This window comes from Cryptomeria japonica, chromosome 5, assembly GCF_030272615.1.
Source record: "Cryptomeria japonica chromosome 5, Sugi_1.0, whole genome shotgun sequence".
In the NCBI taxonomy this organism is placed as follows: Eukaryota; Viridiplantae; Streptophyta; class Pinopsida; order Cupressales; family Cupressaceae; genus Cryptomeria; species Cryptomeria japonica.
In genome coordinates, this window is record NC_081409.1 from 519,265,544 (window position 1) to 519,283,965 (window position 18,422).

Sequence of the window (18,422 nt, forward strand, 5' to 3'; positions counted from 1 at the left end):
CATATTTGATAAAACTCTATTTTTTAGCATTCATTAGCAAATTTCTTCTCGTATGAACCAAAAATTAAAAAAAAAAGAAGAAAAGAAAATCTCTAATGTTCAGAGGCATTCACAGAAACAGAGCTTCAAAAAGTATCTTTTTGTATTTGAAAAGACATGTCCCACCAGATAGCAACTAAAAAGTGTGCAGTGAATGCAAATTCCTTTCCTAGCTGATATTGAGAATAAACTTCCCACCATTTCCAGCTACTGAATATATATCAATCTGAAATAACTACACAACCTGCAAGCAGATTTGAGAAGACTCTTGAAGTTGATGCCAGAAATATTTAGCAACTTTGTAGCAACTTAGTTTTTCAGATAAATCATGTGTTGATGCATGTGAGCATACAGTGAGGGTTAGCCTTGACAGACGTAACAATTATGCAATAGGAAGAAATGATTTTACTTGATCTGAAAGGCTGCAGGCATAAAAAATGATTGGAAATTTTGACAAACCAAGATTTCAATCTGAATTAATGGTTAATTTCGATCTGTACTGCTCATCTCTTGTCCAAATGTTGCTTTAGGAATAAGTTACAATTTCTGAGTTGATGTTTTGACAAGATGAGTGTATCATTGTATTCTAAAGAGGAACTGTTACTACCATTCTCCTCTTCTAAAACTCAGAACCCTACAAAACCAAGTTGCGTCACAGAATGCCTACCCATATAAGATGTCATTATTATTTATTTACCAAATTGGATTCCTCTCCTTGACCTGAGTTTATCAGTTTAAGCCTGAACATGATATCTTAGTGATGATTTGTCATGTTAAACCTGGTTCTGGTTTTAGTCTTGACCAAAAAGAATGGATATAAACAACTCCCCATATTTGTACCTAGATGATCCCTCAAGAATTGAAAATGTGTGCAGAACTGAGTTTTTTGACCTATAATTTATGATGCCAGTATGGGGTCAATTTAACGTTTGAACACTGTGCATTGTGGTTTGACTCGATATACCTCGTTTTGTTCTCACGTGCTTTAAGATAATAAAGATACAATATAGAATGCTTTATTTTGCTCCACCTTTTACTCATGTGTTGACTCTCATGGGAATTCTAATTTCAACTCTGGTGGTACATAGTATGGTTATATAACGAGTATGATGAACAACTCATAATATGAATGATTTAAATTTCCTGCATTTTTTCAATTTTCCCTATTTTTTAATTACTGTCCTCTGGTGTCTCCAAATAATGCCTCCCATCTCCTGTCATTCGTGTTTCCATATTTCCTGCTGTCCTCATCCTGGAATATTGTGGAACACAGGAAATTTCTCAACAACAAATCTGGGACTTAGAATTAAGGAGTTGTTATATGTGAAGATATATTCTGATGTATTGACTTTATACCTTATATATATGCAGCAATTTGTTCTTAACTCTTGTTATGAAAAGAATCTAGGTGTTTTCTCATCACAGGCAAAAGAAAACCTGTTGGATAATTATGTGAGGCCTATAGTTTACTTGTCCCACTTGCAGTGAGTTTTCATTAAATCTAATTAACTAGTAACAAAATATGTTTCCTCAAGCTTCTCTATTAGTTGTAAGTGGATTGTGGTTTTGCCGATGCCCAGGAACTTGTCAGACATGATGAGAGATTAAATTGCCTTGTCTATCGTCTTTTGAAGCACAATGAGGATTGTTAGTATGCTTTGATTTTTTTCAAGTATTTTGTGACTTTGATGTGGATTAAAATTGAGGTTGACTTATACTATTATGTGTTAGTGTTCCTATTTTTTTCCTTTTGTTACGTAGAGTTGTTATCTTTTCGGGTTGCTCTTTAAAGTTCGAGACTACTTGTTTATTTCATAGGATCATCTTAAGGAGGACCTTCAATATACCTTGGATGAAAAAGAGCTCAAGTTCTTTTTGGCTTTCGTTTCAATGGTGACACATCTTTTCAAGAAACCAGGTACTTCTTGTTTGCTTGATAACTGATTTAATTTATCCTTTTTTTTTACTCTAGCATTGAAGTTTTTATGTCAGTTGTATTTGTTATGAAACTCTATTACCCTAATCACATAATTAAAAAGATGAGCAAACTCAATTTGTGGATGAATAATTGCATCTCCTTGACAAAAAAATATCATTTAAAATACTAAACTGATTATTGGATATAATCATCATATGCTAAATATTAGTTGCCTATCTATCTAGCAATTATATGTGGCACTAGAGCAATTGATTCAGTTAACATGTTCTCATTAACTCCATATTCTTTAATGTTTCTCATAGCTTCCCTTAGATGTTCCATTCAGTATGACTATCGAAAAACACTAATTTGGATTTTTTTCTTGTTTTTTTTCTCATTGTTTTTTATTTTAATCTGTCATGAGCAGCAACCTTTCTAAAATTAGAAGAGCTTATATTATCAAGTTTCTTGTAATGTCCCTTTATGGGGATGTTCCTAAATCTTGCCCTAAAATCACAAGTTCAATTAAAGTAAAAATATAGCTCATTAAGATACAACTTACAAATTAACAATTTCCTTTTCAACATAAATTTTGGTTTAGTGCCTGTAATAATGTTAGTCAACGTTTGAAATATATTTCATATGGCCAATTATTTCCACAAGGGTTAGGAATTCAATAACATATACAATCAATTGTATTAACAATCAGATAGATATCTGGGGAGACCCTTTGGTGAAATGGTGGGGCTTCTTGCCTGTAGTGCCAACAACCAAGGTTCAAACCTCATGGGTTCGTCTCTACCATGGTAACAATGGAGTATGCTTTACCTTGGGGAGAACTTCGGTGAAATGATGGGGCTTTTTGCCTGTAGTGCTTACAACCTTGGTTCAAACCATAAAGTTTTGAAGCTGATACTGGGATTTCTGACAAAGGTAAAGATGCTGATGTATTTGATTCTGATAAAGGTAAAAATTTTGCTTCTCAGCTGCAAGGGCTTTCCACTAGAACCCATAGCCAAGTCAAGCCAATGGAGAACCGGAATAGGGTTATCAAAGAGGTGGTTAATATCCATGACCACCTGATATAGAAAGACATGGAAGCTGCCTGCATTTTGAAGGAATTACAATAGTGTTTTTGGTTTCCTTGTTCTGTTTTGTTCTCGGCTGTGTTGCTGATGTTTGGCTGCTGGTTAGCTGATGTCTTGTTTTAATGCAGCATTTTGATGTATATGGTTTTAGGGTCCCCTTCAAAACCTATTTTACCTTTAATAAAAAACAATCAGATAGATAATTAAGTTAAATAACCTTACTCATTGGGATCTAACCAATAGTTGTATTTCCAATAAGCAACCTTAGTAGGGAATTGAGAAGAAAGCACGATTGAGTGCCTAGAACCATTTGCCACAACAAAGCATCCAACCAAGACAACTCGACCCCTTGGCCCACAAGTGGCAGGAACTCTCATCCATCCAACTTGGGGTGGTCTTCTTAGAGGGGGAATCTGTATCTGCTCTCTCAATCATGGCTCCACAATAGGGTGTTTGGAACATTGGCCACAGCTAAGCCCAAGGGTGTGTAGCATCCAACCAATTCGACCCTTGGCCCACAAGTGGTAGGAACATCTAACCAAGACAATTCCATCCAACTTGGGGTTGGTGTACTTAGAAGGGGAATTTGTATCTGCCCTCCCTATTGAGGTTCCTTCACTTCCCACAACCAGCCATCGTGGGGATTGGAGAGGATGACACAAAGGGTGTTCGAAGACTGTTCAACACAATTGAGTCCAAGGGCGTGGAACATCCAACCAAGACAATTTGACCCCTTGGCCCACAAGTGGCAGGAACATCCAACCAAGACAACTCCATCCACTTGGGGTGGCCTACTTAATTCGTGGGAACTGGTCTGCTACCTCTCCCAGTCATGTCTCTTATTTCACCCATGCAATGATTGTTTGTAGGGAAACAATAAATAGATTTAATTCAACAATATAAGAGACTAATCAGATTAGCTATTCCCATTAATGATCATATCTATGATACGTAAGGAAGTACATATTAGATAGTGTTCTTAATCAGGTTGCGTACCAGTTATTTAGACAATGCAATTAAACATTTTCGCATACCAGATATTCTGCTACTTCACTAGCAGTCTCTGCTGAGTGTAATATATTAAAATACCAGTCCTTGCTGAGTGCAATATGGTTAGGTGAATGTATATTCAATTTCCCCTTGATCGATTGCTTATTCTTATTCCATTCTCTTTATTGATATATCTTTATTTCTGCTCTATACATTTGTATGTGTATGTATGGTATTTATGGTACCTTTCTTATTAAATCTCCGGGTGCGGATTATTTCTATTACAATGTCTGATCTGATCCAATTTCTCCTTCATCAAAGACATATGAAAGGATTACACACACACACACACACATATTTTTTATCCATAATGCATACCAATTACTTGTTGGATACCAGTCTGTTTGATTACTGTTTGCAGATTTGTATTTATGTTATGATCTCTTTGATTAAATGTTCATATCCTTCCTCCAGATTTTCTTATAGTTCTGGCAGGAACAGACACTCACCAGGAACAGATTTTCTTAATGTTCATACCTATTTATGGAGCAATATGAGGAAGAGTCGGATCAGGAGGTCTGGCAGGAACAGATGAGGAGACTCGCCAAGAATTGGGACATCCTCAACAAAAAATAAGGCTGCTGTTCGTGATGCTGTGCTGGTTTTGGTGCCTTTTTGCTACTCTTTTAATGATTATGGTTATTGATAATTTTATTAGTGATAGGAGCCTGTTAGAGGCGTGGTTAGCTAGTTATAGTATCTCTTTGTTTATTTCCTTGAACAATATGGTTTATGAGGCCTGCTTGCCCCCTCAAACTTAATCTTAATTTTGATATGATGACTGGTGATACTGCTTATAATTACTCTTATCAGTTTGGTAGTATGTCTGGTTATGTTATTTTTAAGATATCTGGTCAGACAGCCCTGGTGGCATGGGTGTGGTTAGAGACTCTGTTTTTGGTTACTTATTGGTGAGTTAGCTTCTAGAGTTTTGTCTTGGCTCCTGGCTGTGTGATGCCAGTGGCTGTTCTGTTGCTGCTCAATTTTGCCGTTTTGTGTTTGTTTTTGTGAGGGTTTAGGGCCCTTTCCTTGCTTAAGTAATAAAAAACCAAGGTTCAAAATTTAATTAAATATAAATAATCCTGAGAAGCTTAGGACTATTTAAAATTTAATTAATTAATATTTTGATGACCTTTTTAAATAACTAAAATTAGCTGTCCTTTGTAGTAAATAGAGAGAGGTCCTTGGTCTCATTAAGTCATTGAGGTTCATTAATGCGCTGAAGGCCTTCTCACCTAACTTGTAGCAATGGTTTCATTTTCCTGGAGTTCAAACTTGATTGTGTTAACAATCTGTCTGAAGTCTGTATAATTTCAATTTTTGACTCCTTATTGCATGTTAACATACTGTAACATCCAAATTATCTATTTGCACTGCCTCATCATCATTGCTTTGTGGGATCTAAATGGCCCCAGCTAGAGTACTTTAAATTTGAGTGGTTTATTTCTCTTATTACTTTATAGTTCAAAACCAGTGCTCCTGACTTAAAATTCATTCTTTGGAGTTGTTTGTCATGCCGAGAAATGCTTCAAATTTCCTTCCCATTTTACTTTTGGTGACTTCTGAGATTCCTATAATGTTTTTACAAGCATAATAATCCATCGTATTTGCAATTACAGCTTTCAATTGCAAGAAAAGGAGGGATTTAATGGAGTTCAAAGAGGATTCATAGATTCCAAATAGACAGTATTAGGCAAAATCAGAACTGAAGATTGTGTAGGTGATCTGCATGATCTAAGGGACTGAAATTAGTTTGTTATAGGCTGGTTTTGTGTCCAAGAGGCCTAAGACCGTATTTGTGATTGAAGATGGTGGATAAGAAGGAAATTTTTCTCACTTTTGCTGGAGTTTTCTTCCAGAATTTAAGCTCCAGGATAAAATCGTAGTTTCTTATTTGGTGATGGTTGTTTGCTCTCATTTCCTTTCAAGTTCATAGTTAATTACTTGTCTAGAAAGTGCAGTTCATAATTTCTACATTTAGATCTGTATGTTGATGACTATTATATGGCATAGCCATTTCTATTTTATGGATCAAGAAATCCAAATTTTTTATAATAACATTTGGAAAGCAGAAAATCATCTAAAATTATGCAAAATGAAATTTCTTTTTATGCTGCCCTTTAAAGGATTAAGGAAACAAAAAATTTATTTCCAAATATCAGATGGAGTTACTTTTTTTTATGGTTATAGGAAGTGATGTGGATGATTTGATAGCACTTATTTGGAGAGTGTATATCCCTATCCTGAAAAGAACATCTATTACGCATTCCATCTTGCATAATCAGGTAATTTTATCTTCTGCAATAAATGTGTGTTTGACTAGTTAACTTCTCCTGTATCTTGAAATTTCTGAAACATTGTTATTAGATTGCAGAGGCATTGGCCGACATTGCAATGGAAAAGCATTCATGGGGAGAGATGGACGTGATATTACTACCTTATTGTTTAAAGTCAGTCACATCTTGTGTTGCTTCTGAGCCACTAGACCATTCATCTTATAATTTGCAGGCTGATTTATACCCCTCAGTTACGGGTTCCATAAGTGACATGAAATCTTTGAACTTATTTGGAGACCATTTTGGACTCATAGACGGGATTTTGCCTTTATCTGTGGCATGCCAGTTATTGGCTACATTGATGCTGGCTGCTTTGAAGGTATTGAGTTCTAGTGGAGTTAGTTTTCTGCCAAAGGATGGGTATGGCAGTCATGGTTCTGCTGTAGAGATTTTTTCTAGCCATATGGTTTCAAGTCTTCTAGATGCAACATTGAATATGCTTTCAGAATCTACGGATTGTAATGTGCGACATTCTGTGATGACAATGCTTTTACCATCTCTTCTGAAGACAGTAGATACACTTGCAATGTTTGAAGCTTGTTCTCCTGGGAAACTAAATGTCAATTCTAGGTAATTATTTTGCATTTGGATGATGTTTTGTTTTCTTCGTGATCCAGCTGCTAGTTAAATGCACTTGTGGTTCACCAAGACTTTATTTGGAAAATATTAAAATCTTTCTTTTGGTGAAAGTCACTTTTCCTTTTTGTAATTTTTGTTCTTTAAGTCAAACTTGCATACCAAAATGAGATTTGAAAAGGGTCTACAGGGTACTTGTCATGCAGAAAGTTTGGAGCTCCTGCAAGTCTCTGTTTTCCCAGGGATCACTCGAGCGCCAAGATGGATACAAAGCATTGTCTTTAATTTTGGAATTTATGTTACCTTCTGTTAATGATGGGAAGGAACATTCTGAATATACAAATACTTTTAAAATGTTTGATGTACGGGAAGAAAAACAATTCTGGGAGTATCTGAGAGCAGGTTTGGTAAGTCTTTTAGCTAAAATGCAAGCTAAAGTACATTTGAATAAGAAAGAAATTGCCTAGTGAGTTTATGCTCGGTTTATTGTGGTTCTTATGATGGTTTTTGGTTAAAATATATAAATTCCTTACCAGGTTGACGAAGAAAAAATAACTCGTAAAAGATCATTATATATTCTAAAAGTTGCTTTAGAAAATAGGCAACAGTGTGCGAGCAATGATCATTTCCAGAAGATAGATGATCAATCCAAGAAGAAGAGCTCTCAGAAAAAGCATGAGAAGACAAATGAAGAAGGCCTGGCTAATTCTGGCATGACAAAGAGGGAAAGATGGGCTGAAATGGAGGCAAAGTCATTAGGTGTAGGAGTTATCAATAAAGACCATGAAAAGGGTGCTGACCGCTGGCAACGTTGGGAGGTTTTTATTCTTTTGCATGAAATGCTTGAAGAGTACGGGACTCACTTAATTGAGGCAGCTTGGTCACATCAGGTCATGTTGTCTATATTCTCTTGTATTACCGCCACATCTTGCAGGTGGATTTTATGAAAGATTGCATACAATTTTTTGTGTAATTAAAGGCTTTGTCATATTTAGAACAGATTATTTGTACTCTGAATTCTATGTCTTGGCTACACAGTATTTCTATTTTACTTGTTTATATGAAACATGTTGAATAAAGAAAGATTGATTTGGGATATAGACATTACCAGTTGATGTGAACAGTTCTCCAACAATTTCAGTTTAAGCGAGTTTCTGAGTGACATTTTATGACGTATAAAGTTATAGGAAATGATTATATTGTATGAAGTAATGCAACAGAAGTGGAATAAGTTTTTTTCCTTATCATCATGGTCTCAGACAATGCAGGGAAACTTATGGATTGTCATTCTGTGGTATCTTCGAGAATCTTTGAAAAATTACTTTTCACAAGTCATTACCTGATGGTGAATATTTTTGTGTTTCTCAGATATCTTTATTAGTAGCTACAAAAGAGGGGTGTGACACCAGAACCCAACATACACTCATTTGGGATCATCAAAGTCACATTGAATATGCAGATGTTGCATTCTTGTGGATAACTGTGTTGTGGCAACGTGGATTTCACCATGGAAATCCACAAGGTAGCTGACAGTAACAAATATTATTTACGTATAATTATTTCCAGAATGAATTTTCTCTTAACATGAATGAGTCTTTTGGTCTACTCTTACCCCTCTGAACTAGTTTATATTTAAAAGAATCTCACTATTCCTAACGAAAATATTGCAGTTCGTCGAATGATTATGCAGTCTTTTTTGGAGTTGGATTGGTCAAAAATTGGAAACCCAAGCGCACTAATTCCAGAATGGTTTGTTTTGGGTCCATTTATACAAGCCCTGAATGATCCGACACATCACAGAGATTTTGGTGAGTCTGATATGAGAATTTTCTGCTTATCACTTATGCATCGAGATGCACCGGTCATTCTGTCAAATTGTTATACGTAAATTGAATTATCATCTGCATTTGCATGGGTACATAGGTTTAATGACTTAGCTTGCAGACAAACTTTTACATTCTCCTATGATTCTACATGTAAGCTATATCTGTACAAAATTCAAAGCTCAGATTTTCTAAACTGGCTAAAATGTCACATATATATTATATTTAGGCAGTTTCGTATTGTATTCACTATAATTAAGTGCTTGATGCTTGATCTAGGTGTATTTCTGATCTGCAATCTCATCAAAATATGCTTATAGAAATCAAGAAGCAACACTATTAAGTAACATGGACTGTGCTGTTTATATTCAAAATAAATGAGAGTCTAGAGGGGAAGAATGCCATGATAGAGAAGTGAACACATAGATTTTATCTTGGAAAACCTCCAAAAGGGAAAAAGTGGCTTGGTATTGGCAATTGCATTGCTACTGAATAATTATTAAAAGCTACAAAAATACAATGAGCTGTAAAATGGTGTGGAATACAATATGTCCCTTCCTTGACTTGGTTACATATACACTGTTAAGTCTATGGTGTGAATTATAATTGGAATTTTACTTCTTGATGTTTGAGAACACTCAAATTTACCTCCCCATCATACAATCCAACTCTTTCCTGTCCATAAATCGCAATTTTTATGCCCTAGATCAGTAATCAGATTTATGTCCTTTAATTATGCCCTAGTGTGTTAATCAGATTTGTAACATTTTAGTAAACCATAATTCAGTAAACTCAGAAATGAAGGAAGTAAACAAGAGACAAACACAAATACCCTGGGAAAACCTCCAAGGAGGAAAAACCCAGCATTAAAGACCCACAGGTCAGATTATATATTCTCCCTTAATATCACAAATACAATACTTAGCTTCCTTTTCAGATCTGATCCCTTTTGTATGACAGATCTGCACTTCTAAGCTCTTCAAGTCTGTACCAAAACGGCCTATGTCCTTTTGGACAAGTTCGCACAAGCCTAGACAAGTTCGCACCGTCCTTGTGTAAATTCGCACCTTTTACATGCAGAGCTGATTCGCTGAATGCTTGAATGAGTAAATTGTATTTGCAAAGATGTCTTTATTTATATGTGTCTTTAGCCTTTATTAATTCAAGTCGGCCTCCTCCTTTTTTGGCGCCAATATATTTATTGTGGCGTGGAGTATTTAGGGTGGCGTGCAAGTATAGGGCTGGGCTCAATCTTGGGGGCACATTACCCTTTAGGATAGGGCTCAGTCCTAAATGGGTTCGGATGTTGCCTTAAGGCAATCCGAACCCATATTGACCTAGTTACAAACAACATAAATAAGAGCTGGGATTTCCTTGTGCACTAGGAGGTCCCAAAACAAGGAACTGGAAGGAAATACCAAACTGTTCACTTACAATTTCCTCTGTTGATGTCGCGATAAAACTGTTGGCAGTTTTGAAAATTACTCCTATAGGGAATTGATGGTTTCACGCTAATGCACTTTTGAGGTTATTTCTGAGAGCTGAGAGTTCTGAAATTGATTCCTCTAATAAATTTGGCTCTTACTGATCCTTTATGGATCATCTCCTTTTTGGGAGAGGTTTCTGGTCTCATAAAAGTTTATTGAGATCTTAACTGTAAAAAGAGCCTCCCCACTTCATCTTTTGACTAACACTTGGCTTGTGTGATGTCCACCCCTGATTTTTTTTTGAAAAAACACTGAAGTTGCTGCCCTGTTATTTCTTTTAATTTAATAAATTATGTTGAACCATTCCAAAATGAAAAGATGAGGAGACTAATCTTGAAGAATCCAAAATGATATCCATTTTTTTCTCTTTCGCTCACATTTGTACACAGGCCTACCCACCTACAATGATATCACTAGTCCAAGTTATTCAGTGAAAAGTAACAAGTAATTTTGGTACCAAAAAAGAGATATCACGCCACAAAGCCTAATATGACAGCATCAGAACTTGGAGCTTGATATTCAGTTCTGGATTGGAAAAGCTTTGGGGCCATGTTGCTTTATGAACCACTTCTAGCATGCAACAATGCCATTATAACTGCAAAATTTACGTGTGTGAATATCGGAAAGATCACTTACTTGAAATCACAGTCAAGGGGTGGTTAGAAGTAGGACATTTTAAGATTGGATCTTATTTAGAAAGTACAGTTAGGTTGCAGGCTTCTACAAACCAAGCTAAAATAAGATATAAAATTTCTAGAAAGTTCCTTTCTCAACTGTCTTCAACATCAGGGAGTGAACTTGGGATTGACAGAGAAAGCGAAAGCCATGAGTGCTCTGGTTTATTGAGACACTATTTAGATGTTCCTAGGAACTGACAAAGTAATCTATACCATGCAACTGTGTAGGTGTCAATGTTTTATTTGGCAATAGGAGCCATGTTGTGTCTCTATCTTATTTGACAAGGAGTTAATCAAAAAGGCCTTTGATGGTACCATTTGGTAAGAAAACCTTCAGAACAGCACTGCCTGATGAAGGGCTCCTAAGTTTAGCTTGGAGATGGGGGATTTTGTATCAGGAAAGTCTTCTATGTTCTCATGTGTAGGACAGGAATATTTAGGCACTACTTCCCTTGATTGTGAAATGCATGAAGAACAGCTATTAAAATTATACTGTCAAAATGCAGTGTTACCTTATTCAGTCCAGCAAGAGTATGCAATGGTCGTTTGGTCTTATTCCATAGATAATACAGCCATCTCAAATCTTCTGTGTTGATTCTCGCCTAATTGTTAATGCTGCTTGCAACTATAACTGCACAATCTATTTGGAAGCTAGCTCTTGAGTAACTCATTTCTTTTCTCATATTGTCAATGGAATAGGGTGACTAATTTTGTGTCTCTTACCTCAGAAAGTGGGTTGTTTCCATGACAGCTAAAGTCTTACCTTTACTTAGGCTAGAAATTCTGATGTTATAGAATGATTACATTATACCCACTTAAGACTCATTGTTAGGTAAGACTAATTTTGTGTCTCTTACCTCAGAAAGTGGGTTGTTTCCATGACAGCTAAAGTCTTACCTTTACTTAGGCTAGAAATTCTGATGTTATAGAATGATTACATTATACCCACTTAAGACTCATTGTTAGGTTAATGGGATTATTGTAATTTGGAAATGTCTTCTTCAACTAATTGAAATTTCCATTTACAGTAAAGGAGAATGAGTTACCTTTATCATCACTGCAACTTTCAAGCTGTCAGAATAGCAATAATATATGACTTTCTGTATCTGGTTATTACTTTTTTGCACATAATATGATTATTAGTATCCATTCAAAGTTCTGATTGCATTTGGACACTGTGCTTATTTAGGTTTGAAAGGTATCTATTCTTCAGAGATGGGAAAATCTGCAGCCAAGTTCATTCATCAATGTTCAAGTTCCCATTCTATCAGGTATGCTTTGGGACATGAGTGGTTTTATTATTTTATGTTCAGAAGCACTATGTTGTCTTTGAGAGTGCAGAAACGTATAGTTGATAACACTACAGATATTTTTGATGGTTGATAGTATTGAAACTCTGATAATTTTGTTGACTATGTAGAGGTTTTCAATTGCAATAGCATCAATTTCCTCTGGATTCGTACTCCTTAGCAGCAGTTTTTTTTAAGATTAAGCATATTATCATGCTTTTAGGGCCGCTTTATTCTGTTTCTGGTAATGTTTTGCTGGAAAATGCTATTATTTCTCTTTTCCGATGTTAGCATAATTACCTCAATTATTTTCCAGAAATTAGCAGCATATTGTCTCCAAGGGTAATTTCAACGCATCCCGATGTCTTTAATTATAACAAATACAACGTAGATATTTGACCTCAGTATTATCAAATTTTCACTCATTGTATAATAGTTAGCTTGCTATTAAATAGATGCCTAAAATATTTGGTGAAATGAAATTACCCCACATTCTGGATGCAATTTTGGTGATAATGTGAAGATAGAAAAAGGATTTTTAACAAGGCAACAAGAAGCTGCTGGAAAAATGTGAGAATATAGAGTGATAGTAAGACAAAGGTTTCAGATGCGTACAGAGAAGATGCAGTGTTTGGTGTGATGACATTTTAGCACCAGGGAAATTGGAGTAGCTGGGTTTCTAGACACTCGTGTGGCACTGGAGGTGAAGGGTTCACTGCAAAATATTTTTAATTTGGGTCGGAAAGGAAAGTCTCTGTCCAAGAGAAAAAATCAGATCTCCCTGTGTAATATTGTGTATTTTGAGTCCTTAAATAGGGACAAAGTCCTTTCCAATCATCTGGCCAAAACTCCTCAGCCATGTGTGGAACAAACCTTGGAAAGCAATGTATTTTCTTTTGAAGATTAAGGATATTATTGTGTTTTTGTATCTGCTATATTCTGTTCGAGGGTAATATGAAATGGTCTAGATCTTCAAGAGGCTAATCTTAGATTGGGAGAACTAAACATCAAAATAGCTGAAGAGATTCCACTAATACAGCTCACAGACAAAACCTTAGCCAAGGTGACTTGGGCATTGTTTTGTTCATGTATGCATTTGCAAATTCACTGGTGCATGGCCATCGATGATTTGAAATGTTGAATGCCCTAGACCAGAAATTTGGTTTCTTCCAAGTTATGTTTCAATCCACACAGGACAGAGATAGATTTTTTCATGGAGGTGTATTTTGGAATTTAAGTTTGTATATGTGGCTTTGGTCACCTCTTTTCAACCCAAAAGAAGAAATATCTGAAATACCAGTTTTGGTTCATCTATACAAACTACCTCCAAAATTCTGGGATGAAGAAATCCTAAATTTGATTGCATAGGCAGTGGGAGAATATATCAGAATGGCAGATACAATTAGGAATCGAGAACTTTCCTTGTTTGGCAAGAGCTTTATGAAAATCAATTTAGTAAAACCTCTGATCCATGCAGTCTATTTCAACTCAGGCTTGGGAGGTTGGGGACAAGAAATAGATTGTGGGAATTTGCTTTTTAGATGTCACAATTGCAGGAATGTAGGGCACAAAGACAACTTAGTAATACTCAGGGAAGGCAATTTGAAGAGCCACTAGGAAATAGGAGCCACAAAACCTTTCCAAGACATGTCAAACATGTTTGAAGACCAAAGGAAGCTTCAGAAAGAAAGAAAGAAAATAAACAATTATATTAATGTGGACAAGTGACCAAAAATAGGTTAATGGGACTTGAAAATGCAACTAGAGATAATCCCAAGGGGTTGCCAAAAAGAGGCTTCAAAGAAGCTACAAAACTGAAAGAAAACTAAATGCTAAACAAATACAGAGATTCATCCTGATGAACAAAAATAAGTGATCAATTCAAAGTGGGAAATCCTTAGTCCTACTAGAAGGGGAAGATCTTGTGAGACATTCCAAATATCTAAGAGAGAGGACTTATCACCAAAGAAGAGTCGAGGATGCTGGAACTGGAATGGGGGGACTGGGGTCTAATTTGTACACTAGAAAATGAGCTAACACCCTCATTGAAAATTGTGAAGGTGCCAATGATGTTCTCTGTGGAGTGCCCTGGGTTAAAATAACCCATTAGGAGCAATGGAAGTCTAATCCACAAAGTTCGCTCCAAATGAGGAGCAAAGGAAGTGGCCCTTAAGAAATTCTCTCCATTTCTTAAGCAATGGAAGTGACTTCTTGGAGAGGTTCGCTCCAAATCATGGTCAATGGAAATGCATTCAAGCATAGTTTGTTCTAAGTTATGAGCAATGGAAATGGCCTCTAGGAGAAGTTTGCTCCAAAATGGGGGCAAAGGAAGTGGATCCAAGAGGAGGTCGCTCCAATCTTTAAGCAATGGAAGTGAGTCCAAGAGAAGGTCACTCCAATCTTTAAGCAATGGAAATGGCCTTTAGGAGGAGATTGCTCCAATTTGGAGGCAAAGGAAGTCGATCCAAGAGGAGTTCACTCCAATTTGGAGGCAAAGGAAGTGCCCTCTAGGAAGTTCACTCCAAATTGGGAGCAAAGGAAATTTTCATATCAAATTTTGCTCCTGCTACTTGCCTCTTGATGAAGTACGATCAGACCATAAAAGAAACCTTGGATAGTTGACTAGACTCGATCTAAGAAACTCCTCCATCAAACTTCCTGTTGTCTTCGTTCACCTTGACCTCTCTATGACACCTTCCATTCATCCTTTCGCCACGATAGGCTTTGATCAATCTCATTGATGACCCTACATAAACTCCATTCACTCAAATTGGCAAGAGATGAGAACTACAAGATTGGAGAGCTTGAAGAAAAGAGGGGGTCCCCATTTTGATGGGGTGATGTTGTGAAATGGTCACAACAATGCGCATTTTGAGCCAACCATGCGGCTCATCAACTTGGGAGCGTAATTGGAGTGTTTTTGAACACATACATTCCAAGAAACACAACTGCCTAACACAAGAATAGATGAATGACTTGGTATTTGCTCACCACAACCTCCGCTTGAAGATAAAGAAAGCTCAAGGTAAGAATATTAATATATAGTTGTAGTAGTTGAAATTGTATTCACTATTCATTGTGTTTCTCACTTGTAAGACAAAGACTAATTTCTATATGGGCAAAATCAGGAACTATTAAGGAAGACGAGCCAATTGACCTTGATGAGATAGATCCAGAGTCTGAGTTGATTGCTGCTGCTGCTGCTGATGATACTTCACTTGAGCTTGGAGATTTTGATCTCATGATGGAAGCCAACTTGGATTGTGAATGGGTTGAACGAGCTAGGACAGGTTCTCACTCGGGAACTTCTTCATCAGGGCCTCTTGCCCTCTAGCATGTCATTGCCCACAATTGATTTTTTGGAATTTTGTACTTAGTTTATAGGCTGACTTTGTACAAAGTCACAAACTATATTGTAATCGACATTTTGACATCTATCACCATCTAGATATTATTTATGTTGTGGTATGTTTTGTGCAATGTAATCAACAATATGAATAAACAATGAAAATCTATTTTCTACAATTCATATGTTGAAGTGTCTATTTTATTTGCCTACAATATCTCTATGGTATGGAAATGCCCTTAAATGTAAAAAAATGTAGTTTTTGATTGTTTTTTTGCAATTTTTTACGTTTTTTTGTAAATCCGATTTTTTCAAAAAATCTTATACTTTTGTTTTGCCGATTAATTCCCCAAACAATTAATGCTTTTATGGTTCATACTATCATAAGGTACGTATATCATAGGTTTCTAAGGATATAGAAATATTTTAGATTCTTACGAAAACTAAAGGGTTCATACTATCATAAAGTACATTTATTAGAGGTTTCTAATGATATAGAAATATTTTAGCTTTGAGTTAGTGATGTGGATCCATTATACTATTGTTAGTGTGCAATTTGTGGTGACTAATTTGGCATTTGATCTATGCTGGTAGGTTGTTTTGAATAGAGGACACTGACCCTAGAATAGGGAGGTCTAGGCCAATTCATAACTGAGATTCTCATTAATGATGAAATATTGAAATCAATTATCATTGGTCATAATTCTTGCCAACAAATCACACTCATCTTCTCATATCTATTGACGTGGTGAAGGTCGTGTTGCTACAATTCTCTCCAATCAACACAGAATAGAATGCTAAGTATCCTATCCTCTCTCGAGATAAGGAAATCCCTAATGCTGTTTTAGTTGATCAATGGGGACGACCTCAAGGTTTTGATTGTCAGGTCTTGACTGCAGGATAGCTCAACAGTTTGATGTGTTTTGCTGGAAACACAAAGGGGACTTACGATTTAGACATAACTGGTTTTGTTCGCATAGGTTCCCTAAGATCCTACAGTTTCGATTTCATCAGATTTTACTTTAATATGATGATGTTCGAACTTCAACTCTGGTAAAAAAAAGGGAAAAAGGAAGGGAAAAGAGGGAGAAAATGCCTAATTAATCTACCTAAAAATAGCACCTTCAAGCTAATAGACAGAAATCTTGTAATAATCAAATTTTAATTTCACCAGCAATTCTCACAACTACATAAAATTGATGCAATCTCCAAAGGGGAAACAGATTTTCAAGTTTTTAAACATAAACACTGAATTTGAGAGATTCATACATTCCATGTTCAAAACCGAACTAAGCATACTAATAAGTTTAGACTAACCATGCAGAGGAACTTGCAATCAACCAATCCTTAATGGTATGAACACGAAGATTTCTATCAGATATCAACTTGCACATATTATTTTGTAAAGCAAAATGCATACATAAATTTAGAGAGTGAAAAAATAGACCATGCACTCACATGAAACAGTAACAACTTTAATTTCCATTAAGTCTGAATGTATTTCTGCAGAGCTTTTGCAACAATCCACAATTTCTTACTAAAAAGAAGGAAGGGACTATCCCTTACATAGATTTTTAAAATGGATGAATGGCCAGGATTTGATTCTACAAGTGGCCCATATTCATCCTATCAAACATGGCTGCCCATACCCATAAATGGAAAACAAAATATCACCACCAACCATAAAGTAACTAATAACTACCAACTACCAAACATAAAGCTGCTCCAAAAAGTGCACTTGCACGGAGCTCAAAAATTTACAATGACTTTAGTAGTTGGAAAGAAACTTTATGTTGAAAAAGTGCATTTAGAATTTGAAAGAAATAGATATTTTCAAGAAAGCACTTTTTCCTTCCCCGAAGTAGACTTTTTCTCCAAAAATTCAACTTCCTCACGCAAGTAACCTTTCCAGATGTCCCGGTGTGTCATGCATTCTTCTCGAACATATTCTTGAAATTTTATACAAACATGGAACAATTCCTCATTAGAGGGAAAAGGAGTATTGCGCACTTTGAACTGCGTGCCCTCAAGATGAGAGTCCACTATCCCTAGCCGCTTGCGCCAATCCGATTGTTGATCTTCGAAGCGCAATATGTCTGTGTGTAGCTTGCTGATGCACTCTATGTCCTCCACAGAGTATGCAGTTTTATCGGGCTTAAACCTGGCATTTCATCATGACACTACATCAACATCCTCCATGGTATCCGTCTAGCCAATGACCAATGCCTTATGGATATTTTCACCGCTATTTTTGATATGGGATAAGTCCTCACATTCCTCCCAAATTTTCCTAACGATGTCTGCCATGTCCATCTTCATGCTGACAATCCAATACCACTCTTTCAAAGTATTGACATCATAGGGATCCAAGACAGAGTGCAGTGCCAAAATCCAAGTGTGAGTCCAGAAAAGAGCCCTCATGAGTGGTTGAGCTAAGCCAACCGTTTCCTAAATTTTGGCGTACTCCCTTTGTACCTCCAACATCTTTATCCGTGCTGCTTGTATTTTGATTGTTACTTCAAACACATCATTAATAATCTTCTTTTTTTTTACTTTAATGCCCCAGATCCATTCCTTGACGGCCTTGGCAGTGTCACGCACACCCTCAAATTCAGCTGTAGTATTTTGTGCTAGTGCCAATGGGGGAACATGGGATTTAGTGGCATGCTACAACAGTCTCAATAGGTGATCTATGTACCCCTCAACTTGCTCAGCATGAGCTCGGTACATATCTCTCTCAGTGGTCATTTCGTCAAGCTGTCTGAGCATATTTTGCACATAATCTTTGAATTC

General features: G+C 36.3%; 1 protein-coding gene across 9 annotated transcripts in view; it reads left to right on the top strand.

Moving 5' to 3' along the window:
* Window positions 1-18,422, top strand: part of LOC131067769 (uncharacterized) — a 290,039-nt gene that overhangs the window by 15,179 nt on the left and 256,438 nt on the right. For 6 of the 9 annotated variants that reach the window (XM_058002912.1, XM_058002916.1, XM_058002917.1 and 3 more), the window contains exons 2-9: window positions 1,858-1,957; window positions 6,286-6,380; window positions 6,463-7,001; window positions 7,189-7,414; window positions 7,544-7,897; window positions 8,376-8,529; window positions 8,678-8,815; window positions 12,184-12,265. In XM_058002912.1, the coding sequence (XP_057858895.1) occupies window positions 1,858-1,957; window positions 6,286-6,380; window positions 6,463-7,001; window positions 7,189-7,414; window positions 7,544-7,897; window positions 8,376-8,529; window positions 8,678-8,815; window positions 12,184-12,265 (1,688 nt within the window). Of the gene's footprint in view, window positions 1-1,857; window positions 1,958-6,285; window positions 6,381-6,462; window positions 7,002-7,188; window positions 7,415-7,543; window positions 7,898-8,375; window positions 8,530-8,677; window positions 8,816-12,183; window positions 12,266-18,422 lie in introns of those variants that run through there. The other 3 variants (XM_058002915.1, XM_058002920.1, XM_058002921.1) reach the window with 3 other exon arrangements.